General features: G+C 38.6%; 1 protein-coding gene across 2 annotated transcripts; it reads left to right on the top strand.

The window, feature by feature from the left end:
- The first annotated feature begins 1,951 nt into the window (after window positions 1-1,951).
- Window positions 1,952-15,008, top strand: LOC143854012 (LEAF RUST 10 DISEASE-RESISTANCE LOCUS RECEPTOR-LIKE PROTEIN KINASE-like 2.1). Of its 2 annotated transcripts, none has more exons than XM_077363716.1 (4): window positions 1,952-2,814; window positions 6,653-6,688; window positions 11,384-12,545; window positions 14,721-15,008. In XM_077363716.1, exons 1-3 carry the CDS (start codon window positions 2,055-2,057, stop codon window positions 12,511-12,513), a joined length of 1,926 nt encoding a protein of 641 aa, XP_077219831.1. In that variant the 5' UTR covers window positions 1,952-2,054; the 3' UTR covers window positions 12,514-12,545; window positions 14,721-15,008. The 2 variants fall into 2 exon arrangements, with proteins under 2 accessions (XP_077219831.1, XP_077219830.1); XM_077363715.1 differs by having other exon boundaries at window positions 1,953-2,814; window positions 14,739-15,008.
- The last annotated feature ends 1,250 nt before the right edge of the window (window positions 15,009-16,258 follow it).

Consider the following 16,258-nt stretch of genomic DNA (forward strand, 5'->3'; position numbering starts at 1 on the left):
TTTCACGCCATTGAGGAGAAGTGGAAGGAGCTTTGTATGGGTTGAAGCTTCTCGAGATATTTGGATATAGCAAAGTTTATATTGAAGGAATAATTAAGCGGTGAACAAGAGTTATCAGTGTAGGTCTTCAACATATTAGTCATAAAATTAGTTCAAGATTTAGAGAATTATATGTTAGCTGTGTCCTAAAGTCAGATGCATATGGTGGCTAGTGGTTGGTTAAATTTTAGTTCCTAAAACTTTTCACGTTTCCTAAAACCTTTTACGTAAGAGAAATCATTATTGGATCGGAAGAAAGACATTTATGATGGGAAATTTTTCCTTGAGAAAATCTTTTCTTTTCTCAATTTAAAGGGAAATGATATGATTATGGTTAAATTAGAGTGATGTCATCATAAATTGACCTCTAAATAAAAATTAAATAGGGTTGATTACAATAAATCTTTATTGGATTGGAAGAAAAACATTTTTTATGGAAAAATTTTGTAGGGAAATTTTTGTCCATGTCGTTTACTAAAATCAAATGCGTCTGGTGGTTGGTCTAAATTTTAGGCCCTAAAAATTTTTACACAAGAGAAATCTTTATTGCATTGGAAGAAAAACATTTATATGGAAAAAAGTTGTTAGGCAAATGTTCTCTTTCCATTATTTAAAGGAAAATGATATGATTATAGTTAAATTAGAATGATGTTATCATAAATTGAAGGTCCCTCCAAATAAAAATTAAATAGGGTTGATCCCTGATAAAAAAAAATTATTGAATTGCAAGAAAAAAAAATTGATGGAAAAATTTTCTTGGGTAATTTCTTTTCCCCATAATTTAGAGGGAAATGATGGAATTAGTAAATCCGTGTAGTGAAGTATTTTTTAATAAACCGGCAGGGGTCCCCACCAAAATCAGCTTACCTATCAAAAAAGAATGTCCATTTGATCATTCGCATATGATATTCCCATCCCTACAATCTATAGAGGAATGGTATGTTTTGGAAACTTCTATAGATCATTGGGTTGGGATCATCCGATGGAAATGATTTTTGGCACACAATCTATGGCGTAAGTCCTTATAGTCAAGTATTTTTCAAAAAGAGCCGTACAGCCTATACCATCGAATGATCCAAACCGTCCATTTGATGGGCCACAATATAAATCAATTGTTCCCAAAAAATAATTTCTATATGATGATCCTAGCCCTGCAATCTATATTGAAGGGCATATTTTGTAAACCTTATCATATAACCTATTTACATTGTGGCCCATCAAATGAACAGTTAGGATCGTCCTATGGTGTAAGACGTAAAGAACTTGTGAGTGTGCCTACAAACATCTAGGTTTTGTGGGCCCACAGTATCTTAATTTATCGTTTAACTGGAGAAATTGTATGATGAAAGGCCGTATCAACAAGTAAAGGTGGTAGGACAGAGGTACCACCACCCTTGATGTTTGATCCAACAGTGAGGTGCTGTTGGATCAAATACGAAGGGTGGTATGATGGGTACGTGTTCATATGGCCTCCCATCATATAATTCCTCCATTCCATCCTTCTATTGACTCCTGACTTGACACGCAAGTCGCTTTAATAATTGCCAAAAACGGATGTGTGGGGGTCCAAATTCTCCAATCTAGGCGTGGGGGGAGATACCTGCATTAAGGGGGAATTAATGATATTGATAGATGTTGAAGAGAGTAAAGGGAGTAAATGGGAGACAGTGGGCGTTTTTGGTCGTATTTGTAGGGGTAAGAGGGTCATTGAAATGAAGAAAAAAGCCATAGGAACCTAGGAGAATTACGAAAGAATAGCTACCAATAGGCGGGACATTAGGAGAATTTTAACAAAAGAACGTGCCGAAAAATATAGTATAGTAAGGATAAGGACTACTCCTGCGCGTCAACATTGCGCGTGGAAAGACTATCAGGTCTGCAAGTTTGCAGACCATACACGTACTTTTGTGGATAATCCTTACTTGACTGAGACTTAGACTTAAAGTCTTCCATCTCTTCTCAATTCTCATGCTAAGAGCAGGGTGACAGAAAACCCAGTTGAGGAATCTCTCCAAATGCATCACTTTCTCTTAACATTTTCTCTTCTCTTCCTCTTTTTTGCTCCATTTTCTTTTTCCCAAGACGATGATGTGTGTATTCCTTCTCTGTTCCCATGTGGAAACATCACCCTTGATATTAGTTACCCTTTTCAAGTTGATAATCGCCCTCCAAATTGCAGCTATCCAGGGTATGAAATCACCTGCAAAAACAATGTTCCCCAGATAGGGATTGGTTCGAGGATATTCCAAGTGAAGGAGATCGATTACAAGAATCAGATCCTAAGGATTGCAGATAAAGATTACATAGGGAAGACGTGCCCTCTGTTTCCAGGAAACATCACCTTCAATTTCTTATTATTCAATATTCCAGCTGGTCAATACCAGAGTATGAGCGTATACAATAACTGCTCAACCCCGATTCAAAACTCTACATTCCATGAAATTCAATGCCTTAGAAAACCCGGAAAATATTTCTACTATGCGTTGGGTGAGTCCATGCGGATAGGGGATTGCCATGCCAGCTCCCTTTTGCTTTCTAGTAAAGTTGTGAATCGCTTGGAGCGTAGAGAAATGAGTTTTGGCGATGTTCTGAAAGAGGATTTAAATGTAACATGGAGAGTGGGGCGTGAGGTTTGTAGCCATTGCCTCGCCTCTGGTGGGTTTTGCGCTCCTAAAACAGGAGGAGCTACTGCTCAAGAACCCGCCACCTGTTTCTGCACCGACCAATCACATCTCTTCTTCCCGTGTTCTACCCCACGGCCCGCACGCTCTTCCGGTAAAATCCTTCTCCTAGACCCCACTCAATTCATCATCTTCTTATTATTATTTATCCATTATTTTATTTTTAAAAAAAAATTGGGTTTTAAAATTAAGATCTAATATATGCAGTTCTGCGCTCACTTCTCTCTTGGTACTAACAGCCCTCTATTTGGCTTACATTTTTCTCATTGGTTGGTATAATTCTGTCAAGCTAAGCAATATCCAGTAAAATAGACCAGCTTGAAATAAATAAAGGAGTGCCAATATCAATATTAGGGTGTATTCAGGGTGAAATAAATTAGTTTAGATGTTTGGTATTTTTAGATTTGCTCTCCAGTTATTTAGTATATACGTAGGTGTTACAGTCCTGAGTGGGGGCCTTCTCTAATGCCTTCCATCAGCTTTGGAGCTTTTGGCATATTGGTAAGGTACCTAATATTTGGTATCAAGAGTAGCCACCACATCCTGTGTTCAAGTCACGGAGTGGGCACCCTGTGCAGAGGACTCCCTAGAAAGGGCTACCTGGTAAAAAAAAGCCAAAGTGGGCTTTTTGTGCCGTGAGCTTCGGCAAGGGTAGGTTGAAGTTGTATGGAACATGGGGGATGATGTTTGAGATGACAAATATGGATGGTCGGTGGATGTGGTTGTGGAGTGATGGTGTCTGTGAATGGGATATGACCGAGTAGGATGGTTAGGCTATGAGATAGTTATGGGTATGGTCTGATGGGATTTTGGCTAGGGGTAGTGTATGGGGAAATAGTTAGGGGATGTGATGCATGGTGATGTCGGCTGATGGGTGGCCCAGCCAACTAGGGTGAGTGGACTTAGGTTGCTCGGTTATGGAGGGGAGTAGAGAGAGGGATTGAAGGTTGCACGAATTGGATGGGGGAAGGTTGAGAATTTTTTCATGTCTAAAGGGGAGAGATATGAGGGTATTTATAGGTGAAGGGTGAGCTAGGTTGCCTTCTTAGGAGCCTAAAGGTGTGGGGTAGAGATTGAGTGATGAAAAAATGAAGGAAAAATGATGGCTAGGATTGCATTATTCTAGAATATTCTTTCCTCTCTTTAGCAGCTTCTCTTTTAGCCATGATCTTATGAAAATAACAAGTATTTGTGTGGCACGGATCGATCACTAAAGATTTAGAATCAATTCAAGGTCCAGGATGATGCCACTTGTCCTTGGAATCTTTGTGATTTTGGAAACAAATTTAAAGACAAGGAAAATGTCCAAATTGGTTGCCTTTATAGAGAATGGCAACGGTTTGGATGGCCGAGATCAACTGCAATCTCCAGGGAATCGAAAGAACGGACGAGATGAGGTCTCCAAATCTCTTTGAATCTTTGTAAAAGATTTTTCAAATATTTTGAATGTGAAAATTGCCTACCCCATGGCTACCACACGTTTTCTCACGTGTGGAGGAGGAGAGAGAAAGCGGGGAAAGAGCAACCTTATGAAAATAAAAAAATGGGGTTTTTCGGAGATTTTGAAGTCCGATTTCGATAATTCTTTTGCCGTTGGAAACGTTTATTTTTCCTCTTTCATTGAAGCCTAATATTACCATAGAAATACTGTTTTCAGAATTTTCGACCAATGCGAGCCCCCTATCTCCGTCGGTAGATCGTTTTTTCAAAGATCGAGCAAATCGGTGGTCTAAACGAACCAACTGATTCGATCAACTTTGGGCCATCGGTTAAAACTATTAAACCATGATATTGAAAATAGTTGAGACATTAGAAAGTTCTGTTATTAATGATTTAATGGGATAATTTCGACGGATCTCATTCATCCTATAGTGATCCGTAACTTTTCACTACGTTTTTGCTCAATTAAGTAACCCAATATTTATTCCAGATTTGAGATTAACCATGATTGATATTATTTTGACTAAATGATCAGAAATTCTCGGTAAAGAAAGACACCTAGGTCAAGATCTGCCATCGATCTGACGATTTACGGAAACCGGGTCTCGGAATGGAATCAGGGTCCGGGCCGTGAAGTGACTAGCTTATTTTGTCCCGATTGATGATCCGTAAAGTCAGATCGAGGTATTAATGACCTAATATATAAATTCCATAATAGAGGGGGTCTTCTCATGGATTTACACACTTAAGTCACCCGGTAGGGTATTTTCTAATTTTTCATATCAAATCATCTTACTAGGTACATCTCTTTACCATTTTGGATTCCAAGGAATGTGAGGATGCTTATTTTACCAGTGAAATTTCACGGATCAATATTAGGCTACTATCAGTTAAAGTGTAGCAAAATGAGGGTGTCTACAGATACCAAATGTTAGGACCTTACCAATACGCCAAAAGCTCTAGAGCTAATGGAACGTGTTAGGCAAGGACCTTTAAACCTATCCCATACCAGGCTGGGTCCCACCCAGTCCCATACCTAGGCAGGCCCCCACTCAGGACCGTAACAGAATCCTCAAGGAATAATGAGAAAATTGAAATTTTATTCCATTCAAGATCTGATTTCTGAGCAAATGATAGATACAAGGGAGCCCTTGCATAAAGAGCCACAAAAGGGCTCTTCATTGGATCCACCATTTTCAATTACATTTTAAAATTAGTAGAAAAAGTAAAATCAGTTACATTTGATGAGGTGGATCCAATCAAAAGCCCATTTTGGCTCTTTATGCAAGGGCTCCCCTGTATCTATCATTCCTCCTGATTTTTATATATATAACTCCATATTTATAGAGTTTTTGTTTCCTAATCATATATTAATCCTTATCCATCAAAGATCCTAAATTATCTAAAATTAGATATTCTAACTTAAAAAGAAATCTACAAAAAAAATAGAAAGTGTCCTACATCAGAGTTCAATCATTCTTCTTTGCTCAAACTGACAGTCCGACCATATTTTGTCTAGAGTTATCTTCTCAATAGATATTAGACTCTATTTCATATCAAATGCTAGGAAATTATAGATCTTCTAAAAAACAATCTTTCCTTACAAAACCCAATATAGATAGGTAACATGACAAACACTCTTCTTTGCTCAACTGATGGTCCCTCTCTAGAATTATCTCCTCAATAGATATTAGACTCAATTTTATTCATATCAAATGCTACGAAATTATAGATCTTCTAAAAAAAAGGCTTCCCTTACAGAACCCTATATGAGATATGTAACATGACAAGACATTGGATCTTTCAAAGTATACCCTGGTCAGAATTTCCTCATCTTTACCTTCATGGGGCCAAAAAATATATCAACATTCTCTCCATCTTCAATTGCGAGCACTATCATTATACTCTCTCTCTCTCAAGCTTTCTTTGGAGGAGTTGTATATTCTCTCATTGCAAAAGCTACAATATCTATTACCTCCATTAAGTCTACCACATCAGTCTTCTGTGTAGTTGTTAGGTCCAGCTTCCCGTTCTTGAGTTACGACCACTGTTTGATCATCGGTCTGATGATGTCCTCTTTTCTCTGTTGGCTGTTAGTTTTTTCTTCAATGGGTCTTCTCTTTGAATGTTTTTGGGTGTTAGAAGCAGGGAGGCCGTTGCATTATAGATGAGAGGAGACAGAATTTCAGATGCCATACTATGAGCAATAAACCAATTTTCACATTCTTCTCTATTCTACTGAAATTATGCTTCTCATCTCTGCACCATCACTACACCAGTTACCTGCAGAATCAAATCACAAGGAGAGTGATTTTTACAGTTATAAAGGCTTTTTCTTAGAGATTTTGGCATGGTTCAATTGCTTATATTTATTGTTTCCTCTGATCTTTTTTATTTTATTTAAACAAGCTAATGTTATAACTTCATAAGAGGTGCAGATTTCTTTCATGATTTGGTTTTGTACTGATCTTCTTCACGTAATGATTGTGCAGTGAGACAAGGGAAGGCTGAGATCAAGACCATTATAGGTATTCTACTGCTCATATTGTAATTTCCCTACCACAGCCCGCTAACTATTCTCTCAACCTTATGGCTCCCTAATGAAAAGGGTGAAGGACATGTTACTTTTGACTAGTTGCTTTATTTTCTTACTAATTGAAAGTCGGGATTCTGATCTTTTACGTTTTACTCTAAAAATGTTCTTCACAGCTGAATCTTCTATCAAAATAAGGGGTGACAAATACATCTGTTAATTTTTTAAAGTCTGATTGGTGTTCCGCAAAATCTTCTAAAAATGTTCTTCACAGCTGAATCTTCTATCAAAATAAGGGGTGACAAATACATCTGTTAATTTTTTAAAGTCTGATTGGTGTTCCGCAGAATCTCCTAAATCTCTACCATATGCGAACTAGTCAATAGATGTGTCTCATTTCAATGGACCCAATGCAAAATTGTGTGCCAAATGGATGTTTCTAACCTAGTCTGGCTGCAAATTTTGGCTCTAGCTAGTCTATGAAAGGAACCTCATCTCGATCAGTTCCAATCGATATACATGTGCCATGCATAGTTGGGGATAGAAGAGACCCACAAGTTGCAACGGTCTCGTTTGCTTCTACGGACACACATTATGCACCACCGCATATTGGATTAGATTAAACACTGGTTCCTAGTAATATCACTCTTTCAAGAGTAACCACAAGAATTTGGATCCTCCTAGTATGCATTAGCGCCTCCATTCTTCTTCTTTTTGTTATCGATGGAAACACCTCCATTCCACTTCATCAACCATCCTCTACCATATAAAATCTTCAAGCCCCTCTTCCAAACATTTCCTTGAGAAGTGTGAGAGCATCTTCTTATGCACCCATGTTTTCACCTAAAAGGAACATGGAGAGACCACCAGTGATTTGATGACTCTAAAGAACTTGGAGATGGTGGCTTTGGCACTTTTTTTTAATGCCTCTTGTTATAAAAATAAGCAATCACTAACCATCTTGTACGCAGAGGGTTAGCGAGTCAGCCTGTTGATATCGCAATCAATCCGGTAATGATCTCGTTGTTTGTCGTAGGAGAGGCTACTAGAGTCGCTCCTTTGTTCTTCACGATCACAAATCCGAGAGCCTATGGATGATGGCTCTAGAGAGAGTACGGAGAGAGAGAACGACACTTGGTAGAGAGAAGGAGGAGAGATTGGACATCTCATGATATGATCTTTTCTAGAAATATCGACTACTTATATAATAATAGTAGTCTGGGATTATAAGGCTCCTTATCAAGATAGGAGTCTAGGAATCCCACCCAAGTCCAACTCTAATTGCTTATCAAGATAAGCCAAAACGAGAGTTCTAATATCACCTGATAACTACTTGCATTTATCCAGTTAGCTTGTTGGGGGGCCCACCACCTATGTGGGCGTTTCTTTGGGCTACGGGTAAACCAATCCTTATCCCAACACCTCTAATGGTATTTGTCAAGGACAGCCGCTATCCCAATCCCTCTTCATCTTTTCTATTGGGAGCCCTTAGTAGAAGCTCAAATCACCTTGTAGTCTCCAAGAAAATTAAGCCCTCTTTTTTACCAAGTCATGTACTCCCTTAGTAGAAGCTCAAATCACCTTGTAGTCTCCAAGAAAATTAAGCCCTCTTTTTTACCAAGTCATGTACTCCCTTCTGTCATTTGCTCTTTATGGATGATTTTCTCCTTTCTTTGTAGTTCTGTCATTTGCTCTTTATGGATGATTTTATCCTTTCTTTGTAGAAAAGTCAAAGGCTCTATATTTTCTTTTCTCTTTCAGCAAGCAGCCAATCAACTAATCAACATATGTAAAAGCAAAATTATCTTCTGAAAAGTTCCTACAATTAGAAAAAAAGGTATCAACTCAAAAAAAAAGAAAAAAACAAGAAATACATTATCTATCGAGGCATATTCCCTCTCAAGTATCTTGGAGGTCCCCTTTGTAGTGGTCAACCAAAGAAAAAAGCCATCTATGACTTTGTTGATGTAGAAATTTACTCTCTTATAGATGAAAACTCATTTTGATCAAGAATGTCCAATCTTCTATTTCTATTCATCGAGACCATGTCTTCATGATTGTTAAACCAATCATAAATTAGATTGAATTATCTCTAAATCTTCTTGTTTGCGAACACTTACGGATGGGTGTTCTTCCCAAGTGCCTTGGAACTTAGTTTGTATGACTCTTTGTGCAGGTGGTCTTGAATCCACAGTGTTAAAAAGTGATGAGTGTCTTTATGAAACTGGGTTCGAGGGAAATGAATCCTTATAATCTTTGGGCAATCCTCATCAAGAATCGTTACCACCACAATAACCTTCTCTAGAATGCAACCCTAGCCTTTGAAGGTTCTAGCGTATGGAATTCAATGTTTTCCATGAAGCCACATATCTTCCATGGTTCTCTCTCTCTCTCTCTCTCTCTCTCTCTCTCTCTCTCTCTCTCTCTCTCTCTCTCTCTCTCTCTCTCTCTCTCTCTCTCTCATGTAATGACTAACCAGGTTGATTGCATGTAAAATGTCTGGCCGAGTGTAAACAATAGCATGCATAATGCTTCCCATTGCACTAGCATATTGAACATGAAACATTTCTTCTCTCTTGTCATTCGTCCACGATAGAGTTGCTGGATGTAAGAAGTGGGTTGGTACTGGAATAGTCACTAGCTTAGAAACTTGTATTATAAACCGACCCAGGTAGACCACAAACAGGAACCTTTCAAGCTCATAATGTAATCATAGGGGGTCATAGGATTATATATGGGATAGAATTCAAGGCATAAATATATCAGTGGTACACTTGTATGATGTTTGAAGTTTTTATCCAAGAACCTCCATCATAGATTTGGACATATCCAGAACTGCATTACTCCCACTTATTTAACCATATGATGAATTTATAACATGCTTGAAGAACTCTTGCCTTCCGCTCATGTAAGGTCCAATGTTATGCTGAGTCAAATTAAGACAAGTAATCAATCCAATACAAGCTAACTATAGGCAGGAAGAACAATTAAGCCATACAAGGAAATGCACAACTCAACTACGCCTTTGTCCCTAACTAGTTGGGGTTGGTTAATGAATCCTTTAGAAAATTTTCATGAAGAAGGTGAAAGAATGTACCCCGCTCAAATTGACTAAGTCTAATCCTGACACTAGTTGAGTTCGTCTACAAAAATGCACAATGTCTAAGAATTCCTTTTTTTTCCTAAATAAGCAAGAATTATGTTAGAAAAGAAGAAAATGATATGGCAACAAGTGAAAACACGAACCAAAGCTGCCAAAAGAGAAAAGAGACTCATCCAAAATAAAGGATACAAAAACTCAAGAATATCCAAATTGGAATAAGCTTAATTGAGAGGCATCATCTTCGAAAACTTTTTCGATCTCTGCAGAGTAGATAAGTAAAGATGAAACTCGCTTGTTTGAAAGTCACTCTGCGGTCCGATCACCTTCTTTGAATGTGTCATATATTTTCAAGTTTATGAATATGAGAAGGGAGAAGTTTCAATTCACAGTTCTTGAGGATTTGTATTTCTTGGAAAGGACCTTGAATGGGAAGCAGGAGCCGCTTCAATCCAAAGCGGATGAAGTAGGAATTTATCTATGGCGAGTTGGATACTTTCGAAGATAGCTTGAAAGTTTTCGATCGTATTGGACACAAAGTCAAGTTCAGAACAGAACACAAACAGAAAAGTTGCATAATAGTAGGGTGTTATACCTCGGCACCCACCATTGACATTCAATGAGATCCAATTTGATCGGGGGCTAGTGATTGGACTAGGATGATCCTTGGGTAGAGTCATCCACCATTTTTTAGTTTTGTTAATGATTTTGTATCGAGATATATTGATGCCACTGGAACTTGGCTTCCACTCTAGCATTTCAAATTTGCCCAGAGATAAAACAGAGAATTGAAAACACAAAGAATGTGGGAGAGTTAAATGAAAGTGGCACTATCCTCCAAGCAATAATACAGTAGTAGACCTCACATACTGTGCCCATCAAAATCATTAATGTGGCACTCGAGAACGATGATCCAAATAGGCCATCCTGCAATAATGAGCCAAAGAGTAAAAGTTGCACTAGTCCAGTGAGATTCCCCACCCATTTAGTGACCAAAAGGTATCCAGTTAGGCAATCTAATCAAATGGAAAAAATTCATTTGATATTGGATTGTCGGGATCCAGGCGGATACAATTTTTGTGTGGTGTGTCCTTGATAAGCAATGTAGATCATTTTGTGTGGCATGTGCATGATTTAAATTGGTTACAAGATCTTATTCAATGCATTCTGCCTGCAGCCCATGAAGTTCCAAATTTAGTGCTTCACTTCAAAACTAAAATTAAGTCGTAATGCACCCATATTACAACATGCTGGTCATTTATATGGAATTTTGAAATGGAACCCAATTGTGTTTCTGAGCAATTCGTGTGTTAAATAGCAATCTGGAAAATTCCATGGGTCTCTTTGGGTGTGTAACCTAGTTGCATTTTGGGTCCAATTTTTGTATAAACTATGCTAATTTTGAATTCTTCTACACAGATTGAGCCCAAAAGCAACTGGGTTAGACACCCAAACTTACCCTTAAAAAAAGGTTCTTAAATTTAGCAGACCATGGCATTTGTGGGTAATGTGGGAGAGCAGTTAGCACCATGAACGTTGCAGTATATTCAGGTTGAACACAATTTCTGACGCCCTTTCCTCTTGTTTCAGGTGTAATAACTGGAGTTGGGAGCATCCTTCTCGCATGCCTCGTAATCTGCCTCTTTTGCATGAAATACCCAACATACAACCTAATCTTCTTTTATAAGAAGAGAACAAATAACACTCAAGATGTGGAAGCCTATATACGGGGCTATGGATTGCTCGGTCCACAAAGATATTCTTATTCAGATATCAAGAAGATTACTAGTTCCTTCAGAGATAAGCTAGGCCAAGGTGGATATGGTAGTGTTTTCAAAGGCAAGCTTCGTGATGGCCGTCTGGTGGCTGTGAAGGTCTTGAGTGAGTCCAAGGGTAATGGAGAAGAATTCATCAACGAGGTTTCAAGTATCAGTAGGACTTCTCACATTAATGTTGTGAGTCTTTTAGGCTTCTGCGCCAAGGGTTTGAAGAGAGCACTTATCTATGAGTTCATGCCAAATGGATCTCTCGAGAAGTTCATCTACTCTGAGAAACCAAGAAAAACAGATCCCCTGGGATGGGAAAAGTTATACCAAATTACAGTTGGAATTGCTCGAGGACTTGAGTACTTACACCGTGGTTGTAACACGCGCATTTTGCATTTGGACATAAAACCTCATAACATTCTTCTAGACCAAGACTTCTGTCCTAAAATCTCAGATTTTGGACTAGCTAAGTTATGCCCAACGAAAGAGAGCACTGTATCACTGTTGGGTGCGCGAGGAACTTTTGGATATACTGCTCCTGAGATAGGCTGCAGAAACATTGGAGGAGTATCCCCCAAGTCTGATGTTTATAGCTATGGAATGATGGTTCTAGAAATGGTAGGAGGGAGAAAGAACATTGACACCGGAGTGGAGAATATTAGTGAAATATATTTTCCTCATTGGATATACAAGCGCATGGATTTAAACGGAGATCTAGGACTGGATGGAGTTACAGGGGAAGAAGAGAAAACTGCAAGGAAGATGATCTTAGTTGGTTTGTGGTGTATACAGACTAATCCGAAGAATCGGCCTTCCATGAACATCGTGGTGGAGATGCTAGAAGGAAGCCTTGAGAACATAGAAATGCCACCAAACCCAAGTCTATCGTCTCCTGCAAGATCATCTCAAGAAATTTCTACAGTGTCAATGATCATAAGCGATGGTTCTCCATAGATGAGCCATGGAAGGTCTGAACTCAGGGAGAGGTAGCACTATTTGTTCCCGTTTGCCTTGGATTATATTTTCAAGTTATCTTTTTGAGGCGATTTTTTTTTTGTGAAAAATGACAATTTCATTAATAATCAGGGTTGGGACAAGATGTCCCACACCAAGTACATAAGTGGAAAGTAAAGCAATTACAGAATCTGCCACATTAGTTAGTTTTAAGAAACAACAACCAACATGCTTTCCCTATGTACCCTTTCCTTTGCTAAGATATCCGCTGCCTCATTAGCCGATCTTCTTCAATGTTCAATCCTGGGCTCCAAAATTTGTGTTAGGTCCAAGATCTCAGCAATTAACCCTTGAATCCTCCGACGGCCCCTTGAAGAATTCAAAGCCCAACTAATTGCATTAGCTGAGTCCCCTTCCATAATTATGTGCGTCAAATCATGTTCAAAAGCCCATCGAAGACCAAAAAGAAGGGCTCTTACTTATGCCTCATTTGCATCACATTCCCCTGCTGGTCCTGAGCAGGACATGATGGTTGCTTCCCTTTCATCCCTCATCAGACCCCCAATCCCAGCCTTTCCTGGATTTCCTATGGAGCTCCCGTAAAAGTTCAATTTCACCCAACCCAAGGGAGGTGGCTTCCATTTTGGCATCAGTTTAGTCGAAATAGTTCTATCCCATATGATCACCCACCAGTTTCGCAGAATGTCAGTTAAACCATATGGGATTCTCTTTTTTTCTTTTACTCAGGAGATGATTTCCACTCTGATATCCGGTATAACTTGGTTTGCAAACCTTTGCGATTCCTCAAAAATCCGTCGATTTCGTTCTTTCCAGATATTCCATACAATGGCATATGGGATGGTATTCCATAGTAATCTCCCTAAGTCCCCAAAAGGATTAGTGTTCCAGTTTAGCAGTACTCTCCTGATAGATTTAGGACAAACCCATGACATTCTGAAAATCCTAAACACCTTAGTCCATAGTTTAAATGAAAAAGGGCAATGCAGCATTAGATGATCAAGGGTTTCTTCCGCTTCCAGACACAAGAAGCATCTACTCGCTAGATGGAATCTCCTTTTTTGAAGCCGGTCACAAGTTTTAATTCTCTTGTGGACCACTGTCCATGCAAAACCCATTACTCTTGATGGAGCCATGGACTTCCATACTCTACTATTATAAGAGGCCCGGCGACTATTAATACAGGCAAAAAATGACTTAGCAGAGTTTTTCCCATTCGGTTTTGGGGTCCATATTCTCTCGTCATCTTTGAAGTTCAAGCAGTACATGGAATTTAATTGAGTGATGAGCAACTGGATATCTGAGATTTCCTCATCCTTAAGATCCTTTCGCAGTCTTACATGCCAGAAACCCATGCCCATATCATTATCTCTTACCAGGTAATCCGCTACGGACGCGTCAAGATTCAGAGCTACCCTGAAGAGCCTCAGATAGGATTCTCAGAGCAATTGGGGAGATCGTAGGGATACTCTCATTTTTCTAACTAATTGTTCATATCTTTTTTGAGAATTGTAAATTGTGAAACTACCAGTTACTCCAAAAGCTTAAGCTGATGGAGATGGCGTTACTTGATCTTTTATACTTTAACATTCCCCCTCACATGTGGCCCCCTCTCTCTCTCGGGTTGGCATACACTTGGTATATGTGGCCCCTCTATTGGATTTGGCCATTGCATGTGGATTTTTGCTATCCGGTAGGTTTGAACTTAGGACCTTTGGCTTTGATACCATCTGAAACTACCAGTTACTCCAAAAGCTTAAGCTGATGGAGATGGTGTTATTTAATCTTTTATACTTTAACATAAACAACCTTTTAAGGGCTAAGTAGAAAAGATTACAATATAGAAAGGTATATAAAGAGTGTCATTATTAAAACTCTGGAGCTCATTTATCATCTCCCTTTTATTACTTTTCCAAAACACTATCATGTAGGGACTCTTTAATGGCTCCAAAATTGGTCCTTATCTGCAGTTAAGATCGTTTTATTCTAATCTTATTTGTAAAATGGGATATTATGGCCTCTTTCGAAGCTATTAACTCTATCATTCCTTAAGTATCCTAACCATTATCTGCAAATAATTATATTTAATTTCAAAACTATTTGAATATGAAATTGTATATAAATAATGTTTAGAAGCATCAAAAGAGGCCCTTAACTTCTTAATGTGTGTGCAACTGATAATATTCCAGCTTCTGCCATTGCTATAGATTACTGGAGCTTTCCGAAGGATATTATGATTGATAAGAGAGGACGAAGCTCGCCATCTACATCAACCACTTGGCTTCTAACATTCTCTTTCAGGGAAAGGAATTGAGGGAGGCTCTGTTGATTTTTTTTATTTTTTTTATGTCTTCTTCTATGCATGAGTTGCTGTTGTAATCACTTTGAGAGCCGACTTGTACCCATTGTTTGTATGTATTATGGCTGATGTTTTTTAAATAAAATCTACGCTCGAAAATTGAACAAGTGGTTAGAAAGTTATGGCAGTTTTAGTAGTTTTAGTAGACTGTGTCTGTAGGTTCCTAAGCTAGTCAAGTTTTATGAGTTCCAATGCAATTAATGATATGCAAGTACCTAAGTTAGCTAGTGAATGAGCTTAAACGAATTTCCTCTTATTGTCTTTCATTTAAATAGATTGAAATCAGTTGTAGGAGGGGAATTTGGATGTTGATAAACTTATGTAATTGATGGTATATCAATTGGGTTGAGCATTGCTCCCATCTTCTTCTTCTCTTTGATATGATCTTGTGTTCTAATTTCTCTTCTTCTCTGTTAAGCACCCGCATTATCTGGTATCAGAGCCAACGTTACTCTCTTCGGCTAGCTTCGATTTGATTTTCATGACGGCACAAAGAGGTAGAGGAAGGCGTGATAACCAAATAATAGAAGATTTGAGAAATGAAAAAAGATGATGAACTTCAAGCACTCCGAAGACAAATTGAGCAACTTACCATGTGACTTGAACGACAAAAGGCTCGTAGTGAGCGTGGTGGATCAAGCCGTAGAGGTTCAAGTGACGAATCCGATGTGAATCACTTCGCCAATACTCGTGAGGAGGCTAGGTTGTGAAGGTTCTATAGTGATTTCGACACCGTCAAGATTGGCTTAAACCCACTTGCATTAGTTCAGGGAATGTTTTGCACTTAGATAGGACCATATTGCATCTTAGATGGAGTCCTAGGATAATAAAATCTATCCAACTTGAATTAAATAATTTCTTGAATGGCTTAGTGCCATCAAGAAATTCTTTGATTACAAGGAGACACCCGAAAGCCAATGTGTGAAGCTTGTGGCTACAAGGCTTCGTGGCTACGCTTCAACATGGTGGGATAAAGTTCAAGAGATGAGAATCCGCAAAGGAAAGCGTAAGATTTCTTCTTGGGAGAAGATGAAGTCAAGGCTTAAGGAGAAATTTCTTCCGTTAGATTTTTCCCAAATTATATTTTCTCAATTCAACAACCTACGCTAAGAATCCAAGAGTGTCTTGGACTACACCAAAAAATTCTACAAACTCATGGCTCGTAATAATATTCAAGAGGGTGAAGATCAACGTGTGGCAAGGTATGTTGATGGTTTAAAGTTTTCTATTCGTAATGAGGTGGAAATGCACCAATCATTGAATGTCAATGATTCTTATCAGGTAGCCTTGAAGGTGGAGGCTAAGCTTGCTCGTCGTGGTACTAAGAAGTATGTGGATGTTTGTAGTCTCTATCCTTCTTCCAAAGGT

This window comes from Tasmannia lanceolata, unplaced genomic scaffold (genome assembly GCF_043159265.1).
Source record: "Tasmannia lanceolata isolate RefF3 unplaced genomic scaffold, GAP_Taslan_0.1 ptg000020l, whole genome shotgun sequence".
Classification (NCBI taxonomy): Eukaryota; Viridiplantae; Streptophyta; class Magnoliopsida; order Canellales; family Winteraceae; genus Tasmannia; species Tasmannia lanceolata.

What these genes read in the sequence shown, in the direction of transcription:
- LOC143854012 (XM_077363716.1), top strand. Translation starts at nt 2,055, where the DNA reads ATGCATCACTTTCTCTTAACATTTTCTCTTCTCTTCCTCTTTTTTGCT. An exon ending in ACGGCCCGCACGCTCTTCCG is followed by an intron (nt 2,815 to 6,652) that starts GTAAAATCCTTC and finishes ATGATTGTGCAG; the next exon opens with TGAGACAAGGGAAGGCTGAG. An exon ending in TGAGATCAAGACCATTATAG is followed by an intron (nt 6,689 to 11,383) that starts GTATTCTACTGC and finishes CTCTTGTTTCAG; the next exon opens with GTGTAATAACTGGAGTTGGG.